General features: G+C 42.7%; 1 protein-coding gene across 1 annotated transcript in view; it reads left to right on the top strand.

Moving 5' to 3' along the window:
• Window positions 1-18,621, top strand: part of LOC309546294 (E3 SUMO-protein ligase RanBP2-like) — a 258,408-nt gene that overhangs the window by 64,188 nt on the left and 175,599 nt on the right. The window contains exons 10-13 of the mRNA XM_082245888.1: window positions 1,472-1,653; window positions 15,562-15,734; window positions 16,262-16,385; window positions 16,477-16,638. Coding sequence (XP_082102014.1) covers window positions 1,472-1,653; window positions 15,562-15,734; window positions 16,262-16,385; window positions 16,477-16,638 — 641 coding nt within the window. The remainder of the gene's footprint in view (window positions 1-1,471; window positions 1,654-15,561; window positions 15,735-16,261; window positions 16,386-16,476; window positions 16,639-18,621) is intronic.

The following is an 18,621-nucleotide window of genomic DNA, read 5'->3' as shown; positions in this document are numbered from 1 at the left end:
GTATTTACCCTAACTTTTTTTTTTTATAGCATGAGTATGTCAGTCTATGCTAGAAGCCAACAGACACCTATTTAAAAATGTTTCATTGGTGGAAAATGGATACAAGTTTAGGCCCCTGCTTAAATTTTGCTTGTTGGGTACATTTTCATTTATTCAATGCTACGTGGAGTGCAAGGATTAGAGCTTGTGGTGTTTTTTTTTTTTTTTTGGGTCATGCCATGCCATGTGATGTGATGGTCATGTCTGCACGAAAACATAGCTTTTCAACAGTTCTATCTTGAATTAGGGGATTGTTTGTTTTTTTTCCGGATCAATTTCCTATGCCTTTTTTAATGCTCAAAGGAGTGGTACCCAGATCCTGCACTGGACGTCCTGTAATGTTGCAGTGTCAGCATTAGACTCTGCTGAACGGGACTCTACGCCATGATCTATTTCCTTGCGGACTGGTAGGCTTGTTATATAGCTTCAGGGCTTTGATCCCCCTAGCTGGGGGGTGGCATTGACCCCCATGTTGGGTTAAGGTTGGATAATGCAGCTCCAAGAAAGATGTAGCCGGCAACTGCAGAATCCCATAAAAATCTTTACTTGCTACATGCAGTTGGGCAAAAAAGTATTTAGTCACCCACCAATTGTGCAAGTTCTCCGACTTAAAAAGATGAGGCCTGTAATTTTCATCATAGGTGTACTTCAACTATGAGAGACAAAATGAGTAAAAAAAATCCAGAAAATTACCTTGTCTGATTTTTAAAGAATTTATTTGCAAATTATGGTGGAAAATACTGCTGTATTTATCGGAGTATAACACACACTTTAATTTAGGAGGGAAATTTTAGGACAAAAGCTTAAATTTTAAACAGCATTGAACGCAGAACCATTTTTTATCAAATGCGGTCTTACCAGTGCCCCTGAATGCAGGCTCATCAGCGCAGTGTTGATGCAGCCTCGGCAGCGCCAGCATTCATGCAGCCTCGGCAGTGTTCATGCAGCCTCGGCAGTGTTCATGCAGCCTCGGCAGTGTTCATGCAGCCTCGGCAGTGTTCATGCAGCCTCGGCAGTGTTCATGCAGCCTCGGCAGTGTTCATGCAGCCTCGGCAGTGCAGTGTCCACCAATGCAGATTAACAGTAGCGCCATTGCACAGAGCGGCTATATATCAGTATTTTAAAAAAAAAAAGGCTGCGAGCCAGAGGGGGGCGGACCGAGGAGAAACGAGGAAGAGCGGCCGTTGTATTCAGAAGTCCTGGCGCCTATGATAGACTTCATTGGGCCACTATACTGTCTGTCTGTGTGTGTGTGTGTGTGTGTGTGTATTTATATGTGTATATATATGTATGTATGTATGTGTATGTATGTATATATATATATATATATATATATATATATATATATATATATATATATATAATATTTTACACACTCTTGAATGAAATTTGTTTTCTTTAAAATTGTTTTTTTTTTTTTTTTTTTCCCTAGGTGCCATTCGTATGCACAATGGAGATTTGCAGCACTTAACCTGGCTTGGTCTGCAGTGGCACTTCATGTTTTCATTGCCGAACCTTCGGAAGTGGCTTAAGCAGCTTTTCCCACGGATACCTCAGGAAACTTCAAGGCTTGAATCAAACAATCCAGAATCTATATGCATTCTTGATCTGGAGGTATGTTTCATGTTTTTGGATTCAAATTGATTTCAGATTTGATTAAACTGTAATGCATAAATATTTTAAACCCCTTGAACTCCAGAAGATTTATTCTCCCTCCCCCCTCCCTTTCATGACCAGGCCTTTTTTTGCGATACGGCACTGCGTTAATTTAAAGTGTTACTAAACCCACAACAGTAAAATCAGTCTGTATATGCAGTAAAGCATGCTTGTTATACTCACTGTGGAACCTAAGGGGTTAATACTCTGCATTGTGTAAAAAGGCTGTTTTATCTGGCCTTCTCTGATCCTCCCCTTCTTCCAGTCCTCACACCATCTTCTGTTAGAACAGAGCCTTGGGGCAAGCTGCACATACTCAGCTTAGCGTGTTTTCCTAGAGTTTTTGTGTTCTTTTCCCTGGGAGAGTGCTTGTGATCAGCACAAGGCCAATCGGCACTGTACAGACAGAGGGTCAGGGGTCCTCATAGGACAATCAGGGGAGAATGAAAACTCCTACAAGCTTTAACCACTTCTCTGCTGGACACCGATAGAAGTCACAAGACTTTTCTAACTGCTGAGAAAGGGTATTTAGCAGCTTATATTTACTAAAACTATTGCATTTCCATGTTCTGTGTACTGTGGGAGATCAGATATATAGTGAATGCAGGGGTCCTGGGTTTGGTAACACTTAATTGACAATTGCGTGGTCGTGCTACACTGGACCCAAATAAAATTTTGTCATTTTTTTTCCACACAAATGTTTTTGGTTAAAAAAAAAAAGTTCCCAATAAGCTTAGATTGGTTTATGCGAATGTTGACAGCATCTACAAACTATGGGATATACAGTACCTTGCCAAAGTATTCACCCCCTTGACTTTTTACCCATTTTGTTACATTACAGCCTTAGGGTCCTTTCACACGGTGCCCTGTCCGACGAGGTCCTTTCTCCGCTCAGCGGGGTATCGATCCGCCGCTCCCCGCTGAGAAGGCGGATGACGGCTCCGTCTCTGCTCTGTGCGGAGATGGAGCTGTCGGATCCCCGCTGTCCTCTATGGGGAGATCGGATGAGAATGGACCGCCTGTCCGTTCTCATCCGATCCAATCCGCCAGACGATGGATAATAGGGTTTCCATCCGTCCGGATTTCACGGACAAGATCGGAATCGGATAACAGCGGGTGTCAGGGGAGATGTCTCCGCTGACATCCGCTGCCCCATAGAGATGCTTGGAGCATCCGATCGGTCCGCCTGAAAAGCTTGCCCGTGTGAAAGGGGCCTTAAGTTCAATGTTGGATTAATGTGTTATGATCCATCACATAAAATTCAGATTAAGTTGAAGTGAAATGAGAAAAAAAAAAAAATATATATATATATATATATATATATATATATATATATATATATATATATATATATATATATATATATATATATATATATATATATACACACATTCTAAAAACTATTTTTTAGAAACCGAAAACAGAAAATTGGCATGTGCCTATGTATCCCACCCCCTTTGTTATGAAGCCCATAAAAAGCTCTGGTGCAACCAATTACCTTCAGAAGTCACATAATTAGTGAAATGATGTTCACCTGTGTGCAATCTGTGTCACGTGATCTGCTATTACATATACACACCTTTTTTGAAAGGCCCCAGAGGCACCTAAGCAAGAGGCAACTATAAACCAAACACTGCCACGAAGACCAAGGAACCTCTCCAAACAAGTAAGGGACAATGAAGTTGATAAGTCAGGGTTAGGTTATAAAAATATATCCAAATCTTTGATGATCCCCAGGAGCACCATCAAATCTATCATAGCCAAATGGAAAGAACATGGCACAACAGCAAATCTGCCAAGAGACAACTGCCCACCAAAACTCACGGACGGGGCAAGGAGGGAATGTGCTTGAACTGGAGAGTCAAGAGAAGGGCAACAAAAATAATTAGGGGAATGGAGGACATAAGCTATGAGGAAAGACTGCAAGCATTGAACTTATTCTCTCTGGAGAAGAGACGCTTGAGAAAAGATATATCAATGTACAAATACTGTACTGGTGACATAGCATAAGGAACAAACTTTTCAGAGAAAGGGAATACAATAAGACACAGGGCCACTTAACTAAAACTAGAAGAAAAGCAGGTTCTTTACTGTCAGAGCAGTAAAGATGTGGAATTCTTTTCCACAAGCAGTGGTATCAGCAGGGAGCATCGATAGTTTCAAAAAACTATTAGATGGGCACCTTAAACACCACAACATAAAGGGGTATACAATGTACGGTTAACGGCAAGCGCACGCACACAAATGTTGAACTGGATGGACTGGTGTCTTTTTTTTTTTTTTTTTTTTTTTAATGTTACCAACTATGTAATTAGAGAGGCAGCACAGAGACCTAAGGTAACCCTGGAGGAGCTGCAGAGACTAGAGGATCTGTACATAGGACAACAATAAGCTGTACACTCCATAGAGTTGGGCTTTATGGCAGAGTGGCCAGAAGAAAGCCATTACTTTCAGCAAAAACCAAAATGGAACATTTTGAGTTTGCCAAAAGTCATGTGGGAGACTCCCAAAATGTATGGAGGAAGGTGCTGTGGTCCGATGAGACTAAAATTGAACTTTTCGGTAGGGATGCACCGAAATGAAATTCTTGGCCGAAGCCGAATAATAATGAAATGCTTGGCCGAAGGCCGAATACCGAACGCGGTGTTTCGCATTTTTTCCATTTATTTTGCCAATTTTTTGTCCTCTCTCTTGTCGTCTTGTGTCTCTCTCTTGTCCTCTCGTGTCTCTCTCTCTCTTGTCCTCTCGTGTCTCTCTCTCTCTTGTCCTCTCGTGTCTCTCTCTCTCTTGTCCTCTCGTGTCTCTCTCTCTCTTGTCCTCTCGTGTCTCTCTCTCTCTTGTCCTCTCGTGTCTCTCTCTCTCTTGTCCTCTCGTGTCTCTCTCTCTCTTGTCCTCTCGTGTCTCTCTCTCTCTTGTCCTCTCGTGTCTCTCTCTCTCTCTTGTCCTCTCGTGTCTCTCTCTCTCTTGTCCTCTCGTGTCTCTCTCTCTCTTGTCCTCTCGTGTCTCTCTCTCTTGTCCTCTCGTGTCTCTCTCTCTTGTCCTCTCGTGTCTCTCTCTCTTGTCCTCTCGTCTCTCTCTCGTCCTCTCGTCTCTCTCTCTCTCTCTCTTGTCCTCTCGTCTCTCTTGTCCTCTCGTCTCTCTCTCTCTCTCTTGTCCTCTCGTCTCTCTTGTCCTCTCGTCTCATGTCTCTCTCTCTCTTGTCCTCTCGTCTCATGTCTCTCTCTCTTGTCCTCTCATGTCTCTCTCTCTCTTGTCCTCTCATGTCTCTCTCTCTTGTCCTCTCATGTGTCTCTCTCTCTCTCTCTCTCGTGTCTCTCTCTCTCTCTCTCTCTTGTCCTCTCGTCTCTCTCTCTCTCTCTCTTGTCCTCTCGTCTCTCTTGTCCTCTCGTCTCTCTCTCTCTCTCTCTTGTCCTCTCGTCTCTCTTGTCCTCTCGTCTCATGTCTCTCTCTCTCTTGTCCTCTCGTCTCATGTCTCTCTCTCTTGTCCTCTCATGTCTCTCTCTCTCTTGTCCTCTCATGTCTCTCTCTCTTGTCCTCTCATGTGTCTCTCTCTCTCTCTCTCTCGTGTCTCTCTCTCTCTCTCTCTCTCGTCGTCTCGTGTCTCTCTCTCTCTCTTGTCCTCTCGTGTCTCTCTCTCTCTTGTCCTCTCGTGTCTGTCCTCTCATGTCTCTCCTTACCTCCCTCCCTCCCATCTGTAGAGTCTGTTTGCTGTATGGCTCCTGTGCCCTGTCACAGGCGGAGTACATTTGGTATCACTCCGCCTGTGACAGAAGCCGGCGCTAAGCGGCTATACAGGAAGCATCCGCTCTGCTTCCTGTAGTGCCTCCGGCTATGTTTACAGTGATGCTCGGGGATGGCGGGTCGCCGGTCGGGGACCCGCAATCTGGGCTTACCGACCCACCATCCGCGTCATTAAAAACGTCATTGTTCGGCACAAATTTATTCAGCCTTTTTACTTATTTGGCCGAACACCGAAAGTGCTTTTTTTTGCTATTTTCGGCCAAATAATTTCGGTTGCCGAACATTTGGTGCATCCCTACTTTTCGGCCATCAAAGAAAACGCTATGTCTTGTCGCAAACCCAACACATCGCATCACTGAAAACTGGTCAGCGTTGAGGGAAAGATGGATGGTGCTAAATACAGGGATATTCTTGAGCAAAACCTGTACCACTCTGTGCGTGATTTGAGGCTAGGAAGGAGGTTCACCTTCCAGCTGGACAATGACATCAAACACACAGCTAAAGCAACACTTGAGTGGTTTAAGGGGAAACATGTAAATGTGTTGGAATGACCTAGTCAAAGCCCAGCCCTCAATACAATAGAAAATCTGTGGTCAGACTTAAAGCGGAGTTCCAGCCATTTCACTCACCTTTCCAACGGTCCAGCGATGCGGCCGCCCGAAGCCTCGATCCTCTCCCTCGGCGCCGGCATCACTGCTGTGGGCACCCGTCTTGATTGGCCGGCAATCTTCTGGGACCTCTGACATGTCCCAGAAGATTGCAGGGGGGGAGAGGAGAACTTCCGTTCAGGGCGCCGCGGCTCTCCGAGCGGAAGTGGGAGCGGGTACCTGTCAAAACTAGGTACCCGCTCCCCCCCCCCCCCCCAAAAAATGACATGCCAAATGTGGCATGTCAGGGGGTTAGAATACCTAAAGCGGAAGTTCCACTTTTGGGTGGAACTCCGCTTTAAAGATTGCTGTTCACAAGCGCAAACCATCCAACTTGAAGGAGCTGGAGCAGTTTTGCAAGGAGGAATGGGCAAAAATCCCAGTGGTAAGATGTGCCAAGCTCATAGAGACTTATCCAAAGTGACTTTGAGCTGTGATTTCCACGAGTGGATCTACAAAGTATTGACGTTAGGGGGGTGAATAGTTATGCACATTTACTTTTTCTGTTATTTTGTCCTATTTGTTGTTTGCTTCACAATAAAAAGACTTCAAAGTTGTGGGCATGTTCTGTAAATTAAATGATGCATATGCTCAAACAATCCATGTTAATTCCAGGTTGTGAGGCAACAAAACATGAAAAATGCCAGGGAAGGTGAATACTTTTCCAAGGCACTGTATTTATGGAATTTGTTTCTTTTTTTTTTTTTTTTGTACTAGTAATGGTGGTGATCGGATACTTATATTGGGACTGCAATAATGTGGCAAACCATGGATACCGACATACATGTGATGTTAGGTGCTTTTACTAAGGCAAGAGAGATTTTGTATAGGAGTAGTCTAGGAGAGGCTACCTATAGCGCTTGCTCTAAAAAAAGTGTAATTTACAGTGCATAAATAGTCCCATAAATATATTATTAATGGCAGCTGCTTTAGTATGAGGATAATTGTAGAAAAGTAGTTAAAAACTACCTACAGCGCTTGCTCCCAAGGGACGCACAACAAACAAAGTGAAAATATTCCAATAAATAAATAAATACAAGTGAATATGTGGAAACCTTAATAATGGTTTTGCAGCTGCTATAGTAAGAAGTAGATTGAAAGATATGTAGTCTAAACAATAGGCTACCTATAGCGCTTGCTTTAGATACATTCAATAGTGTACACAAATAAAAACGCCATATATAAAAAAGTCAGATAAATTTTCAGTAAAAATAGTCGCCAAGTGAAAGTTCCAAAAAAATGTGCAAATCTCATATAAACGGTGATTCTTCAGTGCAAATTTTTCTTAAATTAAAGTGCAGGTGCTGAGTGCTGTATTACATCCAAGTGATAATGGTAGAATTCAATCACTCACCAAATGTTGTGGGTCCTGTGTGCCTTATAGCACCAGGACCTGTTCAGACTTGTATAGCCCCCTGGGCTATAGAGCGATCTTTCTTTCTTGCTTCTAAATGGTTAAGGTGATGGGGTCCCCCTCCGTCTCCTCTCCCTAGAAATAAGGCTCAAATTTGCATAGATGGACAGACCGGAACGCCGCAACTGCGTGCGTTCCACCAAATCCAGGAAGCTTAACCGGAATTGACGATGCGCGGTTCGTGCGCAGGAAGTTACGTCAACGCGTTTCACCCTTCGTGTGGGCGTTTAAAAAAGTGTTTTTTTTAAAAACGCCCACACGAAGGGTGAAACGCGTTGACGTAACTTCCGGCGCGCGAACCGCGCATCGTCAATTCCGGTTAAGCTTCCTGGATTTGATGGAACGCACGCTGTTGCGGCGTTCCGGTCTGTCCATCTATGCAAATTTGAGCCTTATTTCTAGGGAGAGGAGACGGAGGTGGACCCCATCACCTTAACCATTTAGAAGCAAGAAAGAAAGATCGCTCTATAGCCCAGGGGGCTATACAAGTCTGAACAGGTCCTGGTGCTATAAGGCACACAGGACCCACAACATTTGGTGAGTGATTGAATTCTACCATTATCACTTGGATGTAATATAGCACTCAGCAACTGCACTTTAATTTAATAAAAATTTGCACTGAAGAATCACCGTTTATATGAGAATTATTTGCACATTTTTTTTGGAACTTTCACTTGGCGACTATTTTTACTGAAATGTATTCATCTGACTTTTTTTTATATATATGGTGTTTTTATTTGTGTACACTATTGAATGTATCTAAAGCAAGCGCTATAGGTAGCCTATTGTTTAGACTACATATCTTTCAATCTACTTCTTACTATAGCAGCTGCTAAACCATTATTAATGTTTCCACATATTCACTTGTATTTATTTATTTATTGGAATATTTTCACTTTGTTGTGTGTCCCTTGGGAGCAAGCGCTGTAGGTAGTTTTTAACTACTTTTCTACAAGAGATTTTGTTCCTTGCTTTGCAGGAACACAAAATCCATTCCTTCCACCGTGTCAGAACTGAGATCTGCCTTGTTTACATTGCAGAGCTCAGTTCTGTGTAGAATACTGGATGATCAGCTTCTGCTGTGATTAATCAGGCGGAAGTGCAGAATCGTGTGTGTGTGTGTATATATATATATATATATATATATATATATATATATATATATATATATATATATATATATATATATAATGTGATTCTGCACAGGACGGCAAGTGGTTAAAGAAAAGTTTTTCAGAGAGACAGAGGCTACTATTGCTACTACTTACTCATGATAGGTTCCTGACTGTAGTCCTTACTCTCTAGCTTTAATACTTTGTGTCTTTTACTTGCAACAAACATGCAGATTAGTAAGTCTGACTTAAGGAAAAGTGTACTAGCTCTGTCGGTGACTAAATCTTTAAACCCAGTTGGAAGAAAGAAGTGGACTGGCAATTGTAGCCCCCATGTGTCATTCGGGAAAGGGTTATTTTAAAGCAGAACAGACACATGAGAAAAGGAAGGCAAAAGGAAATTAAACTGGCACAACACAAATGGATTAGAGATATACAGCATCTCACAAAAGTGCGTACACCCCTCACATTTTTTAAAATCATGTATTTTATCTTTTCATGTGACAACACTGAAGAAATGAGTTTGCTACAATGTAAAGTAGTGAGTGTACAGCTTGTTTAACAGTGTAAATTTGCTGTCCCTTCAAAATTTAAAAGTTAAAATGTCCAAATTGGGCCCAAAGTGTCAATATTTGTGGCTACCATTATTTTCCAGCACTGCTTTAACCCTCTTGGGTGGGCATGGAGTTCACCAGAGCTTCACAGGTTGCCATTAGAGCCCTTTTCCACTCCTGCATGATGACATCATGGAGCTAGTGGATGTTGGAGATCTCAGTAAAGTTTGGGTCTGGAGGCATGCTTGGCCCAGTCCATCACCTTTTACCCTCCGCTTCTTTAGCAAGGCAGTGGTTGTCTCGGAGGTGTTTGGGGTTATGTTGGAATACTGCCCTGCGGCCCAGTCTCTGAAGAGAGGGGCTCATGGTCTGCTTCAGTATGTCACAGTACATGTTGGCATTCATAGTTCCCTCAATGAACTGTAGCTCCCCAGTGATGGCAACACCAATGCAGACCCAGACCATGACACTCCCACCACCATGCTTGACTGTAGGCAAGACACACTTGTCTTTTGTACTCCTCACCTAGTTGCCACCACACACGCTTGACACCATCTGAACCAAATAAGTTTATCTTGGTCTCATCAGACCACCGGACATCGTTCCAGTAATCCATGTCCTTAGTCTGCTTGTCTTCCACAAACTGTTTGCGGGCTTTCTTGTGCATCATTAGAAGAGGCTTTCATCTGGGACGACAGCCATGCAGACCACTTTGATGCAAGTGTGCAGGGTATGGTCTGAGCACTGACAGGCTGACCCCCCCACCCCTTCAACCTCTGCAGCAATGCTGGCAGCACTCATACGTCTATTTTCCCAAAGACAACCTCTGAATATTACGCTGAGCACGTGCAATCAACTTCCTTGGTTGCCCATGGCGTGGCCTGTTCTGAGTGGAACCTGTCCTGTTAAACTGCTGTATGGTCTTGGCCACCGTGCTGCATCTCAGTTTCAGGGTCTTGGCAATCTTCTTATAGCCTAGGCCATCTTTATGTAGAGCAACAATTCTTTTTTTTTTTTTCAGATCCTCAGTTCTTTGGCATGTTAAACTTCTAGTGACCAATATGAGAGAGCGATAATACCGAATTTATTACACCTGAGACCTTGTAACACTAACGAGTCACATGAGACCGGAGAAGGAAAATGGCAAATTGGGCCCAATTTTGACATGTTCACATAGGGGTGTACTCACTTTTGTTGCCAGCTGTTTAGACATTAATGGCTGTGTTGAGTTATTTTGAGGAGACAGCAAATTTACATGGTTATACAAGCTGTACACTTACTACTTTACATTGTAGCAAAGTGTCATTTTTTTTTTCAATGTTGTCACGTGAAAGATACAATAAAGTATTTACAAAGAGTGATGGGTGTACTCACTTTTGTGAGATACTGTATGTGTGAGAGAGCGCTATCTCTAGATAGATGGCTATAGAGAGAGAGATAGAGAAAGGGAGAGAGAGGATATATCTCCCAATTCCAAAAAAGTTGGGACTATGTACAAATTGTGAGTAAAAAAGGAAAGGATTAATATACAAACCTCCAAACTTTTTAAATTTTATTCACAATATAATATAGATAACATCAAATGTTGAAAGTGAGACAGTTTGAAATGTCATGCCACATTTTTGCCCCTTTTTTGGATTTCATGAGAGCTACGCATTCCAAAAAAGTTTGGACCGGTAGCAATAGGAGGCCGGAAAAGTTAAATGTACATATAGGGAACAGCTGAAGGACCAATTTGCAACTTATTAGGTCAACTGGCAACATGATTGGGTATAAAAAGAGCCTCTCAGAGTGGCAGTGTCTCTCAGAAGTCAAGATGGGCAGAGTATCACCAATTACCCCAATGCTGCGGCAAAAAATAGTGGAGCAATATCAAAGGAGTTTCTCAGAGAAAAATTGTAAAGAGTTTGAAGTTATCATCTACAGTGCATATTACCCAAAGATTCAGAGAATCTGGAACAATCTCTGTGCGTAAGGGTCAAGGCCAGAAAACCATACTGGATGCCCGTGATCTTCGGGTCCTTAGACGGCACTGCATCACATACAGGAATGCTACTGTAATGGAAATTGCAACATGGGCTCAGGAATACTTCCAGAAAACATTGTCTGTGAACACAATCCACCGTGCCATTCGCTGTTGTCGGCTAAAATTCTATAGGCCAAAAAAGAAGCCATATCTAAAGGTGATCCAGAAGTGCAGGCATTTTCTCTGGGCCAAGGCTCATTTAAAATGGACTGTTGCAAAGCAAAGTGGAAAACTGTTCTGTGGTCAGACGAATCAAAATTTGAAGTTCTTTTTGGAAAACTGGGACGCCATGTCATCCGGACCAAAGAGGACAAGGACAACCCAAGTTATCAGCGCTCAGTTCAGAAGCTTGCATCTCTGATGGTATGGGGTTTCAGAAGTGTGTGTGGCATGGGCAGCTTACACATCTGGAAAGGCACCATCAATGCTGCAAGGTATATCCAAGTTCTAGAACAACCTATGCTCCCATCCAGACGTCTTTTAGGAAACGCCTTGCATTTTCAAAGATAACAATGCTAGACCACATACTGCATCAATTGCAACATCAAGGCTGCATAGAAGGATCCAGGTACTGAAATGGCCAGCCTGCAGTCCAGATCTTTCACCCATAGAAAACATTTGGCGCATTATAAAGAGGAAGATGTGACAAAGACCTAAGACAGTTGAGCAACTAGAAGCCTGTATTAGACCAGAATGGGACAACATTCCTATTCCTCAACTTGAGCAACTTGTCTCCTCAGTAAGTTTAAAGGGAAAAAGTTTGTGTTCGGCGCTACCTGTTTGAGCAGATTCTAAAAAAAAAAAGGGGTGGGGGGGGGGGGAGTGACCCCTATGTAGGTGTGTGTGCACCCAAAGAAAACTTAATAAAGTGCTTTGTGCAGTAAGTGGATGTTGTACCACAACTCAAAAGGAAAAAAAGTGCAATGTGACTAATAGCCAGTATATTCAAACAATATATTTTTAAACGTAACTGCTCATGTATCATATAAAAGTAAGTGACATATAAAGTGCCAGTGATAAATGTGCAAAAATGCAAATTAATGCCAATATATCAACAATTTTATTTTAAAAGCACACCCTATAAGTGAAAGTGGGTACTGGTGAGTAAAGTGTAAAATTAACCACAGGGTGTATTTCGAGTGAGATGCCCAGGTGTAGCATTCAGTAACACTCTCACCCTATGACTCTTCTTCTGGGCCAGAGAAATGGATATGTGACCACAGAACAATCCAAAATCAGGGGTTTCTTCAATCCTTCAGCTCGGCAGAGATAACGTTGGGAGTTACCCCCCTTTACAAACTGCAGTGCTCAAGCAGAAAGATATGGGACCCCAATAGCATAGCAATCCATAGGGAATACAAAAGCAAGCGCAGAGTAACTTACAGTTCGGACTGATCGCATCAGCTGTACACAGGACGCCGGGACGCTTCTGCGTTCCACGGCTCCGAACCACTTAGACCGGAAGTGACGTATGGCGTACACAACTCCGCCCAACGCGTTTCATCATCAGACGTCAACAGGAGCGGTGCCATCTTGCGTATTCCCGGCTCTTATAGCCCGTGGTATCCTAGCAACTGGGAAGAAACAAATGGCGGCCATCTTGGTACTCTCGCGAGTTACACGGCGGACATATTTATCCTCTCAAAGGCCACGGATGTAGGTTTTTTTACGGGCGTAGTCTGTCAGAATTAGCAAAGTTACATCATGTGCGATCAATCTGAACAGCAGATATGAAACGAAAACATTATACTTTTATTAGATTTAAATAAAAAATATAAGATGAACCTTATTAGCGGCAAATAAAATAATTATATTCTTATAAAATAAGAATATATTTTATACTTTATTATAGTATATTATATACTTTGCTAATTCTGACAGACTACGCCCGTAAAAAAACCTACATCCGTGGCCTTTGAGAGGATAAATATGTCCGCCGTGTAACTCGCGAGAGTACTAAGATGGTCGCTATTTGTTTCTTCCCGGTTGCTAGGATACCACGGGCTATAAGAGCCGGGAATACGTAAGATGGCACTGCTCCTGTTGACGTCTGATGACGAAACGCGTTGGGCGGAGTTGTGTACGCCATACGTCACTTCCGGTCAAAGTGGTTCGGAGCCGCGGAAGTGTCCCGGCGTCCTGTGTACAGCTGATGCGATCAGTCCGAACTGTAAGTTACTCTGCGCTTGCTTTTGTATTTCCTATGGATTGCTATGCTATTGGGGTCCCATATCTTTATGCTTGAGCACTGCAGTTTGTAAAGGGGGGTAACTCCCAACGTTATTTCTGCCGAGCTGAAGGATTAAAGAAACCCCTGATTTTGGATTGTTCTGTGGTCACATATCCAGTTCTCTGGCCCAGAAGAAGAGTCATATGGTGAGAGTGTTACTGAATGCTACACCTGGGCATCTCACTCGAAATACACCCTGTGGTTGATTTTACACTTTACTCACCAGTACCCACTTTCACTTATAGGGTGTGCTTTTAAAATAAAATTGTTGATATATTGGCATTAATTTGCATTTTTGCACATTTATCACTGGCACTTTATATGTCACTTACTTTTATATGATATATGAGCAGTTGCGTTTAAAAATATATTTTTTGAATATACTTTTGAGTTGTGGTACAACATCCACTTACTGCACAAAGCACTTTATTAAGTTTTCTTTGGGTGCACACACACCTACATAGGGGTCACTTCCCCCCCCACCCCTTTTTTTTTTTTTTTTTTTAGAATCTGCTCAAACAGGTAGCGCTGAACACAAACTTTTTCCCTTTAAACTTACATCTTGCCCTTGGTTCTCCGGGGGTTTGTTTGTGGCTGCTTACACCTGAATTTAATTTAGTTTATACTGGAGATATTCCGTAGCGCTGGTCATCTTTCATTGTTACAACTTGTCTCCTCAGTCCCCAGACATTTGCAGACTGTTATAAAAAGAAGCGGGGATGCCACACAGTTGTAAACATGGCCTTGTCCCAACTTTTTTGAGGTGTCGATTTAAAATCGACTTATTTTCCCTTTTTTTTTAAATATTTTTTTCCCCAGTTAAAACATTTGATACTTCATCTGTTGTATTCTGAATAAAATATATTGAAATTTAAAACTTCCACATCATTGCATTCTGTTTTTATTCACAATTTGTATTGTCCCAACTTTTTTGGAATCGGGCGTGTGTGTGTGTGTGTGTGCGCGCGTGTATATCTATCTAGCTATCTTTTTTTTTTTTTTTTTTTGTATAGATAAGTTTTATTAGTTTGCAAGAGAACATTTACAGTTCCAAACAAAAAAAGAAAAACATTAGGAGCTAAGACCCCGTTCACACTGGGGCAACCCGACTTGCTGGGGCGACCTGTGAAGTCGCGGTGCGCAGCTCGCACCGCGACCTCGGAGCTGCCATCATGAACTTCATATCATTGAAATCAATGCAGGTCGCCCCAAAGAAGCTCCGGACCCTTTTTCTAAGTCGGAGCGTCTTGTCGCTCCAATTAGAATGGCTCCTGTGCTGCTCTATGGCAGGCGACTTGTCAGGCGACCAGGTCGCCTGACAGGTCGCCCCAGTGTGAACGGGGTCTAAAGGTATAATGCTTATGTCTAGTACATGCAATGTAAGCAGGTTACATGAAATCAGACCAAATCACAAAATAAGCAAACCTGAACCAGATGACATGTAGAACCTCCTCACACCCCTACACATTTATCATATTGGGTGTGAGTGGCTCCAATGACCCAGACCAAGGTGTATTATAATCCAAAACCTTGTAAACACACCTGGATAGACCTTTGAAAGCATGCGATTGAGGAAATGCAATATCGTGCATTTAGCAAAGCATGACCCCATATATCCTTGAAACTGATTGGCCTTGTTTTTAAGTACAGATCAATTCCATCTAAACTTGTTTACATGGACATGTTACGATGTGTTTACTTTTGGTATGTTTCTGAGTGTGCAGTTAGACTCTCTTGCCTCATAAAGAAATAAACCTATTTGCAGGTCTAAAATGCACATATATATGCATTTCAGAGCCTTTAAATGTTTATGTATCCAAAGTTGGAAAGAAAATGTAAATGACTCTGTAGTGCAGGGATCCTCAAACTATGGCCCTCCAGCTGTTGTGGAACTACACATCCCATGAGGAATTGTAAGACTCTGACATTCGCAGACATGACTAGGCATGATGGGAATTGTAGTTCCTGAACTGGAGGGCCATAGTTTGAAGACCCCCTGCTGTAGTGGAAATGTCAAATGTCGGGGAGTGCAAAGTACAGTCATTCCTGCTGTAGGCAGACAAGATATAAATTTTAATCTGTGTTACCCAATGAGCAAAGAGTCAACTATAGAAAGCTGCTAATTTTCTGTTTTGCTTTTAGGTATTTTTGCTAGCAGTTATTTACACAAGTCACCTTCAGTTGCAAAATAATTATTCATCAAATGATCGCCATCAGCCTCGTTGCTTACCTATGCTAATCTGCAAGCAGCTATTTACAGACAAGCAGGGGTCATGGTGGGATGCGGTCTACACCCTTATTCATAAAACAGCCCAGTAAGTTGCATGTTTTTTTTTTATACAGACTTTGTCATAAACTTTTCTGTATATTAAAGTGATGGTAAACCCTGGTTTAAAAAAAGTCTATGTATGTTTTACTTGGTTAACGTCTAATGCTCTAAGCCTCTTCCAAGTCCTATTTTTTTCTTTTTCCTACTGTGATCAGACTTCCTATTAAAGTGGCCACTTTTTTTAAATGTATTTTCCCTCCATGGTCCCACTGTCGTAAGAACTTGGCCTCCCTCTCTTGCTTTCTCCCAATGTGGACTAGAGACTATGGGTTTGGATGTGTGCATAGGCATAGAGTAGTGCACATGACTGTTTGCATTGATTTTTCATGTAAGTGAGGGGGGGAAAGCAAGAGGGTCAAGAGCTCATGAAGGAGGCAGTAAAATGCAGTAAGAAATTATTTCATGAAAAATACAGGGACATTACGTAGTAGATGTTTATGAATTATTTTGTGAAGAAGTCACTTATATCATTTAGTCACTCAAAACATTTCTAAATTCATTTTCTAAATACAGGCCTGGATCTTCGGCTAAACTTAGGCTTGTGATTCAGTATGAGCTTAACACATTGCGAGCCCTGGAAAAGCATGGTCTGCAGCCTGCCCTTCTCATACACTGGTCAAGGAGTCTCTGTACTACTGTAAGTGTTTTTTTTATCTGAATAATTGCATATAGTACATGAACCAAGAAAACTGGTTGCATTGGACAACTTAACTTGTTTGTTACTGCAGGGAAACGGTTTGAATTCCTTCTATGATCAGAGGGATTATATGGTCCGATGCATTCACTACTGGAAGAAAGTATTGCCACTGCTAGATGTGATCAGACAGAAGAGGAGCATACCTGAGCCAATTGACCCACTCTTCAAACATTTCCACAGCAAAGATATTAAGGTATTTGAATGGGTTAAGGCTACTGTTTTTATGTAATTTTATGTTGTAGCTTCAGATTTACAAATGGTAGTAATTTGTCTTAAACTGCATGATAAAAATTCTGCAGCCTGCTGGCCTTGATAATTCGTGCTATTGCTGTGTTGCCTTGTCTACATAAAGTGTTGATTGTCTTGTCTGTTTTTTGTTTGTTTTTTTTTTTTTTTTTGCTTTAAATTTTATCTGTGCACAAGAAACTGAAAAGTAACGTCACTTAAGCTATTGCATACAAGTACTTTTTTTTTCGTTCAACAAACCATCTTCTCTGTGCCCAGAGAGCTCCCAATACCAGAAGGAATTTGTAAGGCTGCTACTTAAAGTAATTCTATGGTCTTGGCATACACTTTTATGACATCAGCATTGTATTGGCAATGCAAACAATTGTTTTCATTTTCATACGCTACAGGACACAGGCAGATTTCGAGACCACTGGGTTCATAGGAATGTACCTAGCAACTGTATACTGGCAGAAAATCTAAAGAGGACCCAAATATGACCCCCCTCTTGATCCAAGCACGCTTCAGTTCTTTGTTAGTGACTTTTTAGGTGTTTGATACCTCTCTGTGGGATTTCATTTTTTAGCAGCACCAATTTATTCAACTTTTTTTTTTTTTCTACGTTATTGCCATGGCGTTTTATTATGCAGTTTCTCAATTTGTGTCCCACGGCAAGAGCTTGAAGGACCACATCTGGATCCCACCAGGGAAGTCCCAGATCTGGTGTAAAGTCAACTCAGGCACTGGATCATGCATTAGGTGCCCACCTTGGTCTTACCACCTTCTCTGAGGTCCTGAACAACTCGTGCTGTGTATGCACCAGTCAGCGTAGTGGTCATTTGGGGACTTGGCTTGTTCGTCGCGTGTCTCTGCTGGTTGCCCACACCTCTTGCTTTCAGTAATGCTCTACAGAAGAAAAGATTCAGGGGGCAAACGCATGCTGGAGACAGTACTCTGGTAACACAACTGTTTGTGGACACTGGTGGCCTGCTGTTTATAACACCACTTTCACCTCCTCGATCCTAGTGAGTACCCTATAAAGGGGACTCCCTCACTGATTATGGTGGAACACAGGAGGAGGGTGAGGGTGTCTGAACGAGAAAACATTTTTTATACCACCTTGGCTACCAGTGGGGCTGCAGGGGCTCCGCTTGTCTCCTGGGGATTCCGTCACTTGATTGTTAAGTTATGCTTCCTCTTTCTTTTTCCTCCTCTGTTTTATCCATAGCCCATCAGGTGGCCCACAATCTTTGTGCCTCAGCTAGGAGTACTTTGCTTACTCATTACTCTATCGTTCATTGACAGACGCAGCTCCATGCACCCACACATTCTGCTATAGGCTTCAGTTTGTTTCTGCCTACTTTAGGAGTAGGACGTAGTTCCCTGCTGGGACGTCGGCCCTTTTTTTTTTTTTTTTTTTTTTGTAAGGCTTTACTTTTTAGTTGGTTTTGTTCCTGTCAGAACTACAAGAAACAGCCGGCTGGGTTTCAGACTGGATATGCTAGATCCTTAAGGTCTCCCAGCCTGATCAGCAAGCATGCGCAGGTTATTCGCCACGACAGAGCCCCGATGGACGGGGGCTGGCCTGCAAGTGACACACCTCACCGGGACGCATACGGCCTGGGTCACCCTGAGTCGTGGCGTACCCCTTGGCCATCAGTACCCCTACCCCGGGATGGTGAGGTAGTGTGTTCACAGTGGTGCCCTCCTGATGCTGTTGGTACGATGAGTAAGTGCCCCCCAATTTCTCTGGCGATCTCAGGGTGGATGTGGGCCCCTCCCTGGGGAAGTCGGACCCTTGGGTATCCCTCGGTTCCCCTGGCATCTGTTATAGCAGCCTCCCCAATCTCAGGGGGCGATGTATTGCGGCCGCTGCGACTGTTCTGCAAGGGGGGGTGGGTTTATTCTGGTGCCCCCTCCCCGTTGCCACAGTCTAATGACCCCCCTGGGG

Source organism: Pelophylax lessonae, assembly GCF_965119305.1.
Source record: "Pelophylax lessonae genome assembly, chromosome: 2".
Taxonomy (NCBI): Eukaryota; Metazoa; Chordata; class Amphibia; order Anura; family Ranidae; genus Pelophylax; species Pelophylax lessonae.
This window is presented reverse-complemented; position numbering and strand designations above follow the sequence as displayed.